At 47.5% G+C, this 17,729-nt stretch overlaps 1 protein-coding gene across 2 annotated transcripts in view; it reads left to right on the top strand.

Annotated features, from left to right (window-relative positions):
• The first annotated feature begins 2,081 nt into the window (after window positions 1-2,081).
• The window catches only part of LOC127044779 (hexokinase-2), a 67,020-nt gene continuing 51,372 nt past the window's right edge, over window positions 2,082-17,729 (top strand). The window contains exons 1-2 of one of the 2 annotated variants that reach the window (XM_050939925.1): window positions 2,082-2,196; window positions 16,488-16,650. In XM_050939925.1, coding sequence (XP_050795882.1) covers window positions 2,134-2,196; window positions 16,488-16,650 — 226 coding nt within the window. In that variant the 5' untranslated portion in view covers window positions 2,082-2,133. The remainder of the gene's footprint in view (window positions 2,197-16,487; window positions 16,651-17,729) is intronic. The other variant, XM_050939926.1, reaches the window with a different exon arrangement.

The following is a 17,729-nucleotide window of genomic DNA, read 5'->3' as shown; positions in this document are numbered from 1 at the left end:
CAGGTATATATATGCAGGCAAGCTAGAGATAACGAGGTTAGTTCAATAAGGGAGGATGAGGCCCTGTTCTAGCAGTTGAGTGTGAAAACCAAGGGAGGAGAAACTGGTTTTGTAGTTGGCAAGCCATTCACAGTCTTTGTTTAATCCTGAGCTGATGATGTCAAATTTGCAGATGAACTGAAGCTCAGCAGTTTCTCTTTGAAGTCTGGTCCTGAAGTTTTTTTGCTGCAGGATGGCCACCTTAAGGTCTGCTATAATGTGGCTAGGGAGGTTGAAGTGTTCTCCTACAGTTTTTTGTATATTGCCATTCCTAACATCTGATTTGTGTCCATTTATCGATAGTCCCAGCTAAAATCCCTCCAACGCATCATCAGGGATCTACAACCCATCCTGGACAATGATCCCACACTTTCACAGGCCTTGGGTGGCAGGCCAGTCCTCGCCCACAGACAACCTGCCAACCTGAAACATATTCTCACCAGTAACTGCACACTGCACCATAGTAACTCTAGCTCAGCAACCACTCGATGCAACAAACCTCGATACCAACTCTGCCCACATATCTACACCAGCGACACCATCACAGGACCTAACTAGATCAGTCACACCATCACCAGTTCATTCACCTGCATGTCCACCAATGTAATATACGCCATCATATGCCAGCAATGCCCCTCTGCTATGTACATCAGCCAAACTGGACAGTCTCTACAGAAAAGGATAAATGGACACAAATCAGATATTAGGAATGGCAATATACAAAAACCTGTAGGAGAACACTTCAACCTCCCTGGCCACACTATAGCAGACCTTAAGGTGGCCATCCTGCAGCAAAAAAACTTCAGGACCAGACTTCAAAGAGAAACTGCTAGGCCTCAGTTCATCTGCAAATTTGACACCATCAGTTCAGGATTAAACAAAGACTGTGAATGGCTTGCCAACTACAAAACCAGTTTCTCCTCCCTTGGTTTTCACATCTCAACCCTGCTAGAACAGGGCCTCATCCTCCCTGATTGAACTAACCTCATTATCTCTAGCTTGCTTACATATATATACCCAGGACTGGCGCTAGGGGTTTTAGCGCCCTAGGCACACAGCAATTTCTCTGCCCCGCGTGCTGGTTGCGTGGCTCCGGTGGAGCTGCCACAGTTGTGGCTGCGGACAGTCAGCTGCTCTGCGGCTCTGGTGGAGCTGTCGCAGTCGTGCCTGCGGGAGGTCCACCGGAGTCGCGCAAGCAGCCGACCGTCTGCAGCCATGACTGCGGCAGCTCCACCAGAGCTGCGGACCAGCAGACCCTCCGCAGGCACGACTGCGGTAGGTCCACCAGAGCCGCCTGCCACCCCCTCCGGCAAAACGCCACCCTCCAAGAATCCTGACGCTCTAGGCAATTGCCTAGGCCACCTAAATGAAAGCGCCAGCCCTGTATATACTTGCCCCTGGAAATTTCCACTACATGCATCTGACGAAGTGGGTATTCACCCACGAAGCTCATGCTCCAAAACGTCTGTTAGTCTATAAGGTGCCACAGGATTCTTTGCTGCTCCTCCCTCAAGTTGCCTCTGTAACATGCAATACAGACAGCCCTGTGCTCCGACAGACCCAGGCATGGCCACCTACAGCGCGTACAGACACACGGCCCTGTGCTTATAGACAGGCAGACCCATGCACAGACCCATGAAGCAAACACAGACACATCTGTGCTCAGACAGACTGACCCATGCATAGCGCCAACAACAGGCACACATCCCTGGGCTCAGACACACCCATGCATATCCACATTCAGTGCAAACAGATAGACTGGTGCCTAGACACATGCTGGGTGGATAGGCCCATGAATGGAGGGGCAATGCAGACAGACCCACGTGCATAGTCAAATCCAGCGCAGAGAGACCAGTGCTGGGCGGACACCCCCGCCGGAGCTCGCTCAGACAGACAGACAGAGGCGCAAGACCCGCCCCACGCGGAGCACACACCCTCCCGCCCTGGCCAATGGGAGCCGGGCGGCGGGGGCGCGTCACTCCTGGGCCGGGGGAATCTCTTGAATGAGCCACATTGTTACAGCGGAAAGTAACTAACGTGCCGGCTGATCGAGACCGGCTCCGGCTCCGGCTTCGACTTCCCGCGCTGCGGAAGATGATCGCGTCCCACCTGCTCGCCTATTTCTTCACTGAGCTCAGCCATGACCAAGGGCAGAAGGTGGGTGCTCCCCCTCAATCGATACTTGCGTGCCGATACCGGGGGGGGGGTTAGTGAGGTTGGGAGCGGGACCCGGGGCGGGCTTTGCAGGCTGTCGAAACCCATCGGCGATGGGGGGAGCGGCCAGCTCTGGGATGGGTTGTCGATACCGAGCCGGGGGTGAGCGAGATGTGAGGCTTGTGCCTGTGATCGGAGAGAACTCACCGGTCCGGGGACTGGAGCGAGCGATACCTGGCTACTGGCGGGGGGAGATTCCCCCCCCCCATCCCCTTGGGGGGGCTGCAGCGCTTCCTCCCCCCACTATTCCCTTGGGGGGGGCTGCAGCGCTCCCCCCCGGGTCTGGTTGAATTGCTGACCAGTGTTCGGCTGTGCGTCCTCTCGCTTTATTTTGTGTGTGTGTGTGGGGGTCGAATAGTGGGAGTGGGAAGCGGGCTCCCTCCCCTCCCACTCCTCAGTACCGGGGCAGGGAGTCCGGGCAGCGGATGGACGGGGCAGCTCGGGGTCCCTCCTGGGAGGTCCCGTTCCGGGAAACTCCGTGCATGATACCTCACGTCCTGTGTCTCGCCCTGCAAACCCGGCAGGCGGGGAGGGGGGTGTGCCCTAACCCCGTGGGCCGCAGCTCCGGGGGCGGGGGGGAAGCGGTCTTCCTACTGCCTTGCTTTTATCGTCAGAGTAGGGGGTCCCTGGCCCCAGGGTTTGTTTGGAGGAAGAGGAGGCTCTCCCCACTGCCTTGACTTCATGTCCCGCACCCCAGCCCCTCCCCCCGGGCCGTGGGATGAAATGATTCTGGTTTGGGGATTCTGCCCACGGGTTAGGGGTGGGTGGAAGAATGTGACCTGATCCTGGGAGGGGCCGATTCTGAAGGCGTTTCCCCCTCCCCGGGGGTTTAGTTCCAGCCTTTGGAAAGGAAGCGGCTGCAAAGTGTCTGTGGGGAGGGGATTCTCGCTCCCCTTGTCTTGCTGCCAAAGCCTGGCCCAGCAGGATGGCTAGGGGCGCCGGGATTAATTTCCCACTCCTGCTGCTCGGTTTTACAGGAGCCATGTTCCCCTCCATCCGACCCTTTCAGTGCCTGCTAAATCTCCCTCCCTGGAGTAGGTGGGGAGGGCTGGGAAACCACGGAGCGCTTTCCCGCCAGCCAACAAAACGGTTTCTTTTAAAGCATCCCAAAGCTCCTCGCTTTGTGGATCTGAGATTTTACTTTGGCCTGTTATAAACAATAACCTTCCTGTAGCTTGTTCCAGCCAAGGCTCTTACAACCCCCTGTGACTCGGAATAAGTATTGTCCCTCAGGTTATAGCTGGGAGATGAGGGACAGGTTGTAACTTACTCAAGGTCCCATAGGAAGACTGGGCAGAGCTCAGGTGAACCCAGATTTCCTGATCCCCAAGCATAGCTTGAGCCACATGGCTGCGATTTAAAGTTTTGCTTTAGGCTCCCTGTCTATAAGAGTGAGGGTTATTTTAGGACATGTCTGAGTGGGATGCTTAGATTTATGAGAAAACCTTCCCTGGAGGGTTCCTCCCTGCAAGCCCAAAGAGGACTCTTCAGTGGTGCCATGTGTCAAAACCCTGCAGTTCAATGCTTTCCCTTTCTCCTCTCATCTTGTGGAATAGGGGAGGTTAACTGGGGACACAGTGAGCATCAGCATTAGCTGGATGGTGACACAGTGTGGATATATGCCGAGTGTCAGTGCTGCTGTCTAGTTTGGGTAAGAGAGCAGGGTAGGAGATGGCATAGATCACTCAGGATGTGCAAACCAAATGGCTTTTTGATTAGGGGGGGGGAAGGAGGGGAGTGAACAATGTTGTGACTGGGAGCTTTGAATCCAATTTTAGTCCCCACCAAACCTGTTACATCATTAACATGTTTTTTGTATACCAATTAGAAAACAAAAACTTTAACTCTGTCTCGTGCTTTGTCTGGAAAGTGAGCCGCAAATATATCAAAATTGCTTTCTTAAAAAAATTAATACAAAAAACATATGCGTAACTTTAGCAAACCATGATCTCTGCTCTTGGATTGAAAATGGAAATCAACGAATTCTGTGGTCTCATTCTATTATTGTATAGTTACAATTTGCACAAGTAATTATGTATTCAGAATGTGGACATACTGAAATGTGCTAGTGTGTGTTTAGCTTATTTGAATAGTCTAAATGCACTTGTCCTGCTTTGAACAGCACCAGCTGTTGGTCTCTGAAAATTAACTGTGAGGTGATTTCACACACACACCCTTTTTTTTGGGAGGAGGGCTGCACTCTGGTGGTGAAACTATCTGAAAATGGGGTCTGAATTCTCGAGCTAGTCTGGTGAATGCCCTTAAATTAGAGCTTAGAGACAGGGGCCATCTTTTTGTTACATGTATGTATACCCGGTAAAGCTCAATTCTAAGTGCTACAGTCACATGCTACTGTACACACATGTACACAGATGCTCTAGCTCATCTGAAGCTGCTGATCAGGATTTCTAAATTCCAGTCAATGCTTCCTTTTTAGAGAGAGAGAAAAAATCACTTCCTCATTTTAGTACCACGGTTTCCCTTTGTAGCAACAGTCACAGAGATAAGACCCCACTTGCCAGGGAGACCAGCTGTAAAACTAAGAAACGCTACCATGCCTCTGATGTCCCTGATGGTGGCTGCATTAAATTGGAAGTAAAAATATCTAGCAAAAATCAAGTTGATATGTAAAGAAATAGTTTAGGCTTCCGTCTTGTTCCATTGCATTTAGATATAATGGGGCTTGTGTAACAGTGGAATCGGCTCCTATGATATACGTAGTGTAACAAGACACAGGAGGTATGTAGATAGTGTTGGTGCATTAGCTCTGGGTTTCCTTGCTCTTCTCAGTTTGCTATGCCCTTATCAGTAAGTTAGCATAAAGTTCTTTCTTAAGGAGTTTCACTTAGTTCCAAACCAGGAACTTGGTGTGCAAAGCATGGTCTGTCCCTCTGTTTCAGTAACTACTCTTGCTAGGGAGGGCAAACAAAGGTTATTGTTTGGATGTGGGAAAAAGTTGCAAGCAATAATTGGCTCTCAGAAATACTCAACAAGACAGTTCAGCTACACTGGCTGTGTTTACCTATGATGAAACAGGTTTACAGATACTTTCCCTGAATAACTTCTTCCAGACTTGGATTTCTTTCAGAATTGTTTATTAAAGAAGCTTCTGTAAAACCTCTTATTTTAAAAAAAACAAATCCTGTAGTTAATGGCCACGCTGCTTTGAACACCGAGTGTGCTGTTTCTTTGTCAAGACAGTGGATTGTGCTTGACTGTCTCTTGTGATGTGGCTACAGTGGGCCCTCGCCAATGTTATTTGGGGGCCTCTGGGCAATGTAAAATCAAACAATAATAACACATAGGTGCTCCCATTTTTCACAGTGAGGGCTGCATTGCGTCTCCTGTTTTCAATTGCATGCAAGGGAAAGTAACATTCGGAAAATAGTGAATGTATCTCTTTGCTGTTTCTAAGGCATCTTAGCAGTTGAAAAAAAGAAATCCAGGTAGGCAGCCCACCCTCCACAGACCACAGTTGGAGAACCACGGGTGTCAAGCAAGAAGCAGCAATAACCTTGGCTGGCTGATTTGCTGAAATGACGCTTCATTAACTTGCATCTTCATGGAACTGACTGGGGAAGAACCGAGTATTTATACATTTAAAAAAAAAAAAAATCTGAGCAGGTTATTGATCCTGTTGCTCTAACCGTGGCTGATGGAAACCATTCCTGATCGCAGTCTTTTTCAAGAGGTAATGTTGTCTCTTGATTAAAGCTGGAGTCCATGAACTTGCACTCCCGGGTTCTGTTCCCAACTTACTGAGTTGCCATGACGTAATGTAAGTAGAGCCCTACCAAATTCACAGCCATGAAAAAAGCATCACAGACCATGAAATCTGGTCTCCCTCCATGAAATCTGGTCTCTTATATGCTTTTACCCTATACTATACAGATGTCACAGGGGAGACCAGCATTTCTCAAATTGGGGCTCCTGATCCAAAAAGGAGTTGCGGGGGGGGGGAGGGGGGAGCTCATAAGGTTATTTTAGGGGAGTGTGTTGTGGTATTGCCACCCTTACTTCTGTGCTGCCTTCAGAGCTGCGTGGTCAGAAAGCAGTGGCTGTTGCCCAGGTGCCCAGCTCTGAAGGCAGAGCCCCGCCAGCAGCAGCGCAGAAGTAAGGGTGACAATATCATACCATGCCACCCTACTTCTGCACTGCTGCCTTCCGAGTTGGGCGGCCGGAGAGCGGTGGCTGCTGACTAAGGGCCCAGCTCTGCAGGCAGCAACGCAGAAGTGAGGGTGGCAATACCATACCAGGCCACCCTTACTTCTGGGCTGCTGCTGGTGGCAACTCTGCCTTCAGAACTGGGCTCCTGGCCAGCAGTTGCTGCTCTCCAGCTGCCAGCTCTGAAAGCAGGGCTGCTGACAGCAGCAGCACAAGTAAGGGTCAAAGTACTGCAACCCCCCTACAATAAGCTTGCAGCCCCCTCCCCAACTTCTTTTTGGGTCAGGATCCCTACAATTACAACACAAAATCTCAGATTTAAATAGCTGAAATCATGTAATTTATGATTTTTTTAAAATCTCATGATCGTGACCAAAATGGACCATGAATTTGGTAGGGCCCTAAGCATAAATCACTTAACCTTCAGTTTGCCCAGTTGTAAAATGGGTCGAAGTAACTCTTGTCAAACCTCAAAGGGATTGTGTAACCTTAATGAATGTTTGCAGAGCACTTTGAGAGCCACAGATGAAAGGTGCTTTAAAAACTCTAAGACTAATCATATTTGAATGTGGCACATTCACTGGGCCGGTGCTGCGTGTCTCGTACATTAATGTCAATAGAACCATTATGCTTTAAACTGCAGTCATTTGTGGCAGAAATAATGCTAGGAAAAGTACTAACTGCATGTGGACACTTGTGATTCAGAGCTGAAAAATTGGGCTGGTATGTTTTTCTTTTCCTTCTAGCTAAAGGTACTAATTAGGGATAAGTTTAAGTTATTTAATTTTACTTTCATAATGAGGCCTCCCATTCAGTACAATATCTCTGTCTGTCTCTTTAAGTGAAGTCAGTTATGTGGAAGTCGTCGACCTTCCATCTTTGGCAGAGTTGTAAAACTTCCTCTCTTCTTTGGATACCAGTCTATTTGACCATTTTCTGACATGGCTGGCTCTTTCTTTCGCTTGCTTAGAGGAAGGATGTAAGTGTCTTCTTCCCCTTGTCTCTTGGAGTTCTTTGTCTCTTCCTTTTAAATTGTGACTGCGTAGTTGTGCTGGGGAAGGATGGTGGGTGGAGGTTCCCTGGAAACTGGCAACTTCCAGCCACTGGAAGAATCCAGCAATGTCTGTGGCAGGCAAGCTTTTTCGTAATACCCAGCCAATAACCTTCACCTTTGCTCTGCAGGCAGCTCTTCTAAGGGCCTCTCTGCTCAGTGTCTCAATTGTGGTGGTTTCTGCATTGTGGGCATCTGCCTTCTCGGGACTGGATAGAGTCCCACCACACTCTGGCAGAGTGGCCTGGGGGCACAATGAGCCAGCTGGACAATAGTATTTGTGTCAAGGTACAGGGAGTTTGGTGGGGTCCTCCTGCTACCCCTGCTGTCCGTTTTGTTTTCTGGCTGGATAAGATGTAAACCTCCAGGGCTGTCGATGTAGCACTTGGTTCATTTTCTGTCTTGTTCTATAGTGTTGTCTACTGGATAGAGCACTGGGCTGGGGCTCAGGATACCTGGGTTCTCTTCCCAGCTCTACTACCTGCTGGGTGACGTTGGGCAAGTCACTTCCCTTTCCTGAATCTCAGTTTCCTCTTCTATAAAATGGGCATGATGTTGTTGCTCTCCCTTGTAAAGTGCTTTGAGATCCACTGATGAAAAGCATTAGGTATAGTTATTTTATTAATACACATTTATATTATCTTAGCACCTAATAGCGCCAATCAGATCAGGGCCCCTTGGTGCTAGGTGCTGTACAAACACATAATAAAAGATGTTCCCTGGCTTTAAGAGCTTGCAATATAAAGTATATGGGGAGCGGGGAGGAGGGAAGAATGAGGTAACAAAAACCAGAGGCTGTTTTATCACAGTTCATCTCTGTCTGTCCGCTCTTGTCCTGTGGCAACAGCAGTAGCGGATAGCAGCTGAATGGAAGCTTGGCTGGAATACACAATAGCTTTTGTGTGCCAGGCCACAAGCATCAAATGCTCCCTGCGCTGGGGTGGGGGTTTTCCTGGGGGCTGCACTTAGGCTGCTGCGAACAGCAGCTGGTTTCTCGTAAAATACTTGGTGAGGGCAAGACTGAGTCTGCCAGTCCTTGCTGATGCACTGCAGCATGACTTCTTTTAGTAACCGGTTCCTTACTCTCCACCCCTCGAGGCGCCCCGTTTGCACGCTGTGTCCTGTAAAATGAGACTCTTGAGGGATGGGGGTGGGGAGGAACCGTCCGTACAGGAAATTATCTGACTCACACCGTAGTGTGCTGCAATAGGATCCGGGAGGAGTGTCGGGCTTTGCTTCTCTTGTAAGGTCACAACGGGGTTTATTTCTGCAAAGTGCTGAGCTCTCCTGGTGCAGTCAGCTGGAGGTGAGGGCCGGCAGGATCTTTCAGGTTCAGGGTCAATACTAGCAATCCACACCTACAACACAGTCATGCAGCATCTTGTGACTTGTAATTTAGTAGCTAGCAGAATTTCTTCCTTTTGTCCCTAAGATTTTAAGTGGGGGAAGGCTAGGCCAGCACTTGATGCTCACGTATGTGATCACATTTGTCTACCTAAATTTACCAGGATGTTTGGATATGTCTTAGCTGTGGCAGCAGGCCCACGTTGGGAAATGGTTCCTGTTCCCTACACTTCTGCTACTTCAGAGTGTGATCTAGGGCAAGTCGCTTGCACCTCATTGTGCCTTAGTTTCCTCCTCTGTAAAATGGGCATAAAGATACCAATTTTGCAAAGCACTTTGAAAGCTACTGATGATACAAAGTGCTGGATGGGTGATGAGTATTTATTTGCTTTCTGTCCTATGCGCTGTTAAACAGTTGCTGCATTCCCCACCAAAGTGATTGCATTTTAGTGATGGGTCAGGTTATCCATCTGCCACCCTATTAGGGATGTTTTGATAATTGCTTAATGTTTGTACAGTATCTTTCATCAGAGGGTAACAAAGTATTATTTTGTGCTTCAGAATTTGAGAAACTTTCTTTTTTTTTTAATTACATTTTTACTAATCCATAGCTGGGATCGGGAGGAAAAATGAAAACCTCCTGGGGCCACCATCCTGTGGGACTTGGGAAGAGGATCCTGATACCAAGCAGAACTTTTATGCAGCAGCAATCAGGCCTAAACCAACCCCCTGAAGGGTATTTGACACCCTGATCTGTGGCTGGCTATGGTAAATAGCTTGTCAGTGGAGCAGGCCAAACCAAAATCCCAGATTTGAACTGATCACCTGTTAAATCCAGATCCAAACTTTGCAGCTTAAACACATCTCTTCTTAACACACACCAAACTTTCAGTCCACCACCACAAAAAGGCCTTTAATATGTTTTTTCACATTAAATTCTCTAAGTGCTTCTGAAATGCACAAGCAGATCTAAGAACTGTAGAGAGAAAATACTGTAGAGCTGAAACATTTATTCTGTGTTTGATTCTTGCCATGTCTGTGGATCTGAAAAAATCAGCCAAAAAATGAAGTGATTATTCATAGAAAAAGACAAATGACATTGCTCTCCTTCAGAGAGCCAGCATGCAAAAATAATCTAAGACAAGTATGTGCCCAGGTTCTTTTGCATTAAAATAAACAGCTCTGTAGTACTTCCAGTGCTGCATTATCTTTGCTATGCAGGAAGTGCTTGTACTTAACAGGAAGCTACTATCATGCCATGATTTACAAAACACTCAGATGTAGTCAGATAAGCATTGCCACTCGACTGGGGAAACAAAAACAAGACAAAAGATCCACATAACCAAAGTACTGCTTCAATCCATACAAAGTCCCCCTTAATCTTTAACCATTAGGTTGATTCTTCATTCCTTTTGCTCCCAGTACTCTTACTAACTCCATGGGCGTTGCTGATTCTTCAAGCACTTGTGTGTCTGAGTGATTTTACTCCTACAAGTAGCTGCATTGATGGGACCAATTTTGCAAGCGCTCAAGCATGGGGTTTAACTCTTTCCACATGAAAACATTGCACTGAACTTGAACAAAACTCCTCACACATTTAAGTATTTGTAGCGTCAGGCCCTTACGGTGTACAATAAATACAGAATCAAGCCCCTTGCTAGTCTAATGTCCTCAAGAGGAGGGAGACAAGTTAGCAGGAAAAGGAGAAACCTCACAACTTGTCCACTGAGGAAGGTACATTTGTCCTGTCCTTGAACAAATTATTCCCAAGTGGTCACCCCAAATTAGCTGAGACTTGTTCTCCAGCCATGAGCTCTCTTGTTTTGTGTCAATCATTCCTCACTTCCAACCCCCCAAAAGTCCAGCCATTATCTAAGGTGAAATAAGTATATATTTAAAATATTCATTTCTATTTTCTCTATAATAGAGAGGCTTCAGTCATAACATATTGGTGATAACACTGGACTTTGCACAGGGTTTCTATAACTCAGGGGTAGGCAACCTATGGCATGCGTGCCAAAGGCAGCACGTGAGCTGATTTTCAGTGGCGCTCACATTGCCCCGGGGCTCTGCATTTTAATTTAATTTTAAATGAAGCTGCTTGAACATTTTAAAAACCTTATTTACTTTACATACAACAATAGTTTAGTTATATATTATAGACTTATAGAAAGAGACCTTCTAAAAATGTTAAAATGTATTAGTGGCATACGAAACCTTAAATTAGAGTGAATAAATGAAGACTTGGCACATCACTTCTGAAAGGTTGCCGAGCCCTGCTATAACTAGTCCACATGCTACAGGAATGCAGCTATGTGGACACACAGATAGGCCTGAGCTGCAGAATTTGGATGTGGATCTGAATTTAAAGTTTGGGGCTCCTCTAGATCCGGGGGTGTGGTTCCAGGGTCATCTCCACTTTACTCCCCAAAGCTACGCTGCCAACAGAGATCATGTGGGATGGTAAAAGATGTGTAATCACAGTGTCTTCCCTTCTTTGGCTGAATTTCACAAATAGGGATTGCAGTTATTCATAATTATTGCTTAGGTCTCTTACAATTTCTGTCAGCTGAGCATCTCAAAAACACTTCTCTAATATGAACTATATAAGCTTCTTAACACACCTATGAAGTAAGGGCTATGTAGGGATCCTGTCACCCACGGGTGAAATGCAGCCACTTCTGGGGTGAAACAAGGCAGCTGTTCAACAGTTTAGGACAAGAGGTGGACTACACCATAGTCAGTTTTTCAGTGACTTAGTTTTTAGACTTTGATTTTGTGCTTAGTAGAGAATACTGTTGGAGGTGTTTTTGAATAGCTGGTAGTTTGGGACTCAGTATTTTTAAATTCAAAATATAAAAGATGCTATTTCTTAAATTGCCCCCTACTCATTACATCTGCTTTAGACTATATCTCTAATTGTGATTCAGGGTTTGCTTTTACAGTATCTGGATAATAGCTAATAGAATCAGGAACAAGAAATTAATCTTCTAGGTGTCTTTCCCTAGCTCATTCCAGATTGTTAGTGTCTCATTCTGTTGGAATCTTAACATTCTTGAGGTTTGGTTCTTGAACTAAACTTCTATCCAAGTGTCTTTTTTTTTCCACTCCCCCTCTGCTGTGTGTGCTTTGAAAGTGTATAACACATGCCATCTTAAACTCAGTACTACAACTTTCTGCCACCTACCTGGTTTCAATTTCCTCAGGGAAACCCAATTAACTTGTGAAATATCCTCTTCCAGATTGACAATGACCTTGAAAAGGTACAACACCCAAGGAGGATGTTCCTCCCCAAAGGCATTCGTCTCCCACAGTCAGACTAATTCTCCCATCTTGCTAGATCTTACCCGTATAATTAGATGTAACTTTATTTGCAGTAAATACAGTTGGCTAATTGGAACAACATAGCAGTGTGGGATTATATATTTAATTGCCAAATAGTTTCATTCCTGGTAGTTTCTAAATAACAGTCAATTCCCAAATAGTTTTGCACTTCAGCATCCCATAGTGCGGTCCGAATAGCCACTAATGCTGCTTTGTTAAACTTACTTGGAGTCAAGTATCACAGGGGTAGCCATGTTAGTCTGACATGTATCCAATGAAGTGGGTATTCACCCACGAAAGCTCATGCTCCAATACGTCTGTTAGTCTATAAGGTGCCACAGGACTCATTGCCGCTTTTACTTGGAGTCCAGAGTCATCACTTAGGCCCTGATTCAACAAAACGCTTGCTTATAACTCTGAGCTCCATGAGAATGGTCAGTCATGGTTTCTTGGTGATGTCCCACCTGGCATAGTCCCTGAAATCATTAGGGTAAAGCACATGCTTAGGTATTTTGCTGAATTGGGGCCTCAGTACATCAGCTGCGTGGACTATTTGGCTTCAAACTGAGGTCCCATCCAGCAAACTTGGCCATTTCTCTAACCTAGCTCATGTAGTTGCTGACATATTCTTCTTTTTTTAACCCCCCCTCCCCTCGACATTTAATGATGTTCCCCAGACTGGCACAGGGATAACGTGGCTTACAGCCTCGTCTGTGTTAGCTAGAAGCCTTAGGGCTGACCTGCACTGGGGGTGTTGGGGTTGATCTAAGATATGCAACTTCAGTTATGCGAAGTCGAAGTATCTTAGTTCGACTTACCTGGCCGTCCTCATGGCGGCGAGTCGACTGCCGCGGCTCCCTTGTCGACTCCGCTTACTCCTCCTGCCGAGGTGGAGTATGGGTGTCAATTCGTGGATCGATTTATCGCATCTCATCTAGACACGATAAATCGATCCCCGATAGATCGATTACTACCCGCCGAGTATAGACGTCCCCTTAGTCTAAGTGTGTAGGAGCTGATGGATCCAGGCTTTAAACAGCTTTGTGGAATTAGTGGAAGCACCCCGCTTGTTGACATTGTCCATTATTTTTAATACTGTGGAATTATAAGCACATGAGGATCTTGGCGAGCATCAGACGTGTAGTGAGAGAGGGTTGTGGGGATCAGCCAAGGCGCATCATCATGTAGTCACAAACCAGGCACCACGGCGTCTGCTCTTGGGCAAGCGTATTGTATGCTCTCTGCTCGCTGTACCTTGCCATAGGCGAAGGCAGAAGAGCAAATATTATAGATCTCAGCTGGCAAGTGATTGGAAAGCACCTGGTTACCATGTGGGGAAGAGAGAATTTTTTTTCCACCAGCAGCACCATCTAGCCCTGGGGCAGCAGGAGAGAGAATGATCAGCAGTGAAGTGGGGAAAGGAAGGAAAAATAAATACTTTGGCGTGGGAAGGAGGGAGTGCGTCTCTGGTGAGGACGGTCTGACTGGGCTCCACAAAACGGCCTGTGCTGATAATGGATCTTCAAGAGTTGAGGGTGTTGGGGTGCAGGCCTAGTTCTCATGATGAAAACCCCATGTGAAATCTTCCTGCTAGATGGCGTCTACGAGGGGTTCGTTCTTGGTAGGTTGACCAGATGTCCCCATTTTATAGGGACAGTCCTGATTTTTGGGTCTCTTTCTTATAAACGCTCCTGCAGTCTTTGAAGGCTGCAGTGTTACAAACAGCCTGGCTAATCTGACTTTAAAAAGCAAGCATGCTCCCAGTTGCCCCAGCTGTGCTCTTGTTTTGACTTTCCAGCATGTCCAAACATCTTATCAGTCTGGAGATGAGATGGGCCTAGAGCCCTAGATCCTGAACTCTTGCAAAATGTGGATTTGGGCATGTGCTTTGTCTCTCTCATGGTTTTTTCCATTCCCAAGTGGGAGGAGGGGCACACAACTAAAGGCTATTACCGTAGCATTGATATGTGGGCTGTGTCGGAACTAATTTTCTGTGAGTGAAAGTACATAGCTGGATGAGGAGAGGTAAATATTTGGCTTCCCCGCTGTATGGTATTTAAAGGCCTCAAAAAGGAATCCTGTTTAGCTTGCTCTGAGAAACCCTTTCAGATATCACTATTTGCATTTTCACATCTGCCTGTCAGCTTGTCTTCGGCTGGCCTCTTTTTGTGACTTTATTCAGCACACAAGAATTTTTCCTTAGGAAGTAGGAATATCCTAGCTAGATAGCAAAGATATGTTTGCTGTTCAAGGGACAGATCCCAAGGGGGTGTGAATTGGTGTAGAGCCACTGACCTGAATGGAACTAGGCTGACTTACACCAGCTGAGGATCTGGCCCCCAAATGCATGAGCAGTGTGGCCAAAAACACACAAGGAATTTAAAAAAAGCAGCCCTTAAAATTATACTTATTTTGCTCAGCCTAGTGGTCATATGGCCATGTCCATGAATGAGGTCACTTCTCAGCCAGCTGGATGTTGCTGGCCTACGGAATGCCAACTGTCTTTTTCAATACAGCACTTTTAAAAGCCTTCCGCTTAATTTCTGGTGAAGCGTGCTCTTTGCCTTATGTGAGCAGAGTGGGTGGAGTTTTCCTCTGACTTCCCTGACACTTGAACCTGCCTTTTTTCATTTGTTTGAACCAAGTAATTAAACTGGAGGGATGTTTTCAGTTGGGGCTCACTGTCTCCATCTTAGCCCTTGGCTACACTGGCGCTTTACAGCGCTGCAACTTTCTCGCTCAGGGGTGTGAAAAAAACACCCCACTGAGCACAGCAAGTTACAGTGCTGCAAAGCAATAGTGTAAACAGTGCCCCAGCTACAAGCTAATCCCCACGGGGAGGTGGAGTCAGGGCCAGCTCTAGCAATTTCGCCGCCCCAAGCACGGCGGCACAACGCGGGGGGCCTCTGCCGCTCGCCGGTCCCGCGGCTCCGGTGGACTTCCCGCAGGCGTTCCTGCAGAGGGTCCGATGGTCCCGCGGCTCCGGTGGAGCTGCCGCAGGCGTGTCTGCAGGAGATCCACCGGAGCCGCGGGACCAGCGGACCATCTGCAGAAACGCCTACGGCAGGTCCACCAGAGCTGCCTGCCGCCCTTCCAGCAACCGGAAGAGCTCCCCCCGCGGCATGCCGCCCCAAGCATGCGCTTGGCGCGCTGTGGCCTGGAGTGGGCCCTGAGTGGAGTACCTGCAGTGCTAGGAGAGCTCTCTCCCAGCGCTGGCACCGCGACCACACTCGTACTTCAAAGCGCTGCCGCTTTGGAGTTTTGAGTGTAGCCAAGCCCTTAGGGTCAGGGAAAGGACTGGGTTTAGGTGTGGAACTCTGACTGTTTTATTGTGTTTGAATAATAAAGGAAGCCCTGAGTGGAAAAGTCTGACCCTAACTTTGCCATGGTGTTCCCGGCTGCAGGGAGAGGCCAGCAGCTTACCCTGCCCTGCTGATATAAAATTGACAGCCCTACAGACTGACAGCCTGGCTAGTTTCAGAGGCCTTAAGGAGAAGAGTCTTGGGGTACGTCCAGACTTGTATCAGTGGGTAGCGATCGATTTACGGAGGATCAATATATTGCGTCTCGTCTACACACAATATATCGATCTCTGAACGCGCTCCTGTTGACTCCAGAAATCCACCAGAGCAAGTGGCGGTAGTGGAGTCGAAATAAGATATGTCATTCCTGTAGCTGAAGTTGCATATCTTACATCGACCCCCTCCCCCTAGTGTAGACAAGGCCTTGGTAGCTAAGGCATTGGATGGCCTTTGAGGATCTTGAATTCAGTTCCTGCTTCTGCCTCAATTTCTCTGCATGGCCACAGATGAGTAACATATAGCCTGATTTCACCAGAAGCTTCCATTAATGTTTGGTAAGAGTGATGGTTGCTTGGCAACTCTGAAGAGCAGACCATGCAGCTGAGTGCCTCAGTTTCCCCCCTATACAATCGGGATAATCCTGACTGGCCTGGGGGTTGTGAGGCTTGCTTCCTTAATGTGAGAAGTGCTGCGACACTGAGAAGGAAGGCACGTGGAAAGCGCAAAGTATTATCTGTAGTGATTCAATTCAGCAGATGAGTGTTAGTTGTGATATGAGCTGAGGCGTTGGCTTGATTTGCTCCTTCTCAAACACCGTGTTATGTTTGTTTGGAAATGTAGCACACGAGTGGCTGGTCCGTAGAGAGGACAATAGCCTACTATTGCCAAAAGAGTTGTTCTTTTTGCTCCCTTGAGAAAGGTCTGTGTGCCCTGGTGCTGAGGGTCTCTGGTTCAGTCCCACCGATGACCTGTGGTTGGGTAATGTTCTCAGGGTCCAACCACAATGCCTGACCCCCCATGCTGACCCACTGGCTTTCCTACACTTTCAGATTGACAAATACCTATATCACATGCGACTCTCCGATGAAACGCTCCAGGAGGTGTCTGAGCGCTTCCGAAAGGAGATGGAGAAGGGTCTCGGAGCAGACACCAACCCCACAGCATCGGTGAAAATGTTGCCCTCATTTGTGAGATCCACCCCAGACGGAACAGGTAAAGTGCTGCAAGGAATTGCTTGTTCCACGTACAACGTGAATGTATGTGTGCTCGTGGAGGAATGAGCTCTTCTGTTCCTTATTTGTTCCTCTCTACACCCTTTTTGTTCTCCTGTTGTGTTTTTTGAATTGGGGAATGAAGGGCTCAATTCTCCTTTAACTTGCCCTGGTGATGTAATTCTCTTGACTTGAAGGGAGTTGCTCCTAACTCACACTGGGGTCGCAAGCCAAGAATGCCCCTTCTTGCAGGACAGAAACAGTCCTGGGTAGAACACAAGGGGCCGGTAGTGCCAGCAGGCTAACTGACCTCTGAGTGACAATGGGAAACCTTAATTCCCTGTAATACACACGCATAGCTGAGCCTTTTAACTGAATGCTTCCTGCCAGCCACTATCATAGAATATCAGGGTAGGAAGGGACCTCAGGAGGTCATCTAGTCCAATCTCCTGCTCAAAGAAGGACCAATCCCCAGACAGATTTTTACCCCAGTTCCCTAAATGGCCCCCTCAAGGATTAAACTCGCAACCCTGGGTTTAGGAGGCCAATGCTCGAACCACTGAGCTATCCCTCCCCAAAAAAGACAGATTTCTAAGATCTTGGTGAATAGTTCATCACTATCCTAGCATAGGAGTGCCCAGAAAGTGCTCAGATATTACAATGATGGGTGCTGATATAAGAACCTAGATGCAACAAACTTCTCCCATGGCTAACAGCTTTGTTCTCCCAGATCTGCTAGCAGTGGCAGCTTATTACCTCCCTCCGATTGTTATGATCTCTGTGCAATCACCAGCTTACCTTTAAAACTGATTTGCTGGTGTAACATCTGTCTAAAGCATTCAGGGCCAGGAATAAATAAATCATATGGGGTTGAGGTCCTGAGAGATGTCAGAAAACATGCTGCTCACCGCCCGGCAAGGAAAATTACAGCATTTGTGAGTGAGGAGCAAACTAGAGTCTTTTGGCTAGGAGACTTGGCATTGGATCCTTGCACGCTGGGGCAGGACCTGGATGTCTTTCAGCAATGTTCCAAATGACCCTTACTTATGCCAGGGTTACCGAGATGCCAGGTTCTGCTGT

This window comes from Gopherus flavomarginatus, chromosome 2 (genome assembly GCF_025201925.1).
Source record: "Gopherus flavomarginatus isolate rGopFla2 chromosome 2, rGopFla2.mat.asm, whole genome shotgun sequence".
NCBI lineage: Eukaryota > Metazoa > Chordata > Testudines > Testudinidae > Gopherus > Gopherus flavomarginatus.
This window is presented reverse-complemented; position numbering and strand designations above follow the sequence as displayed.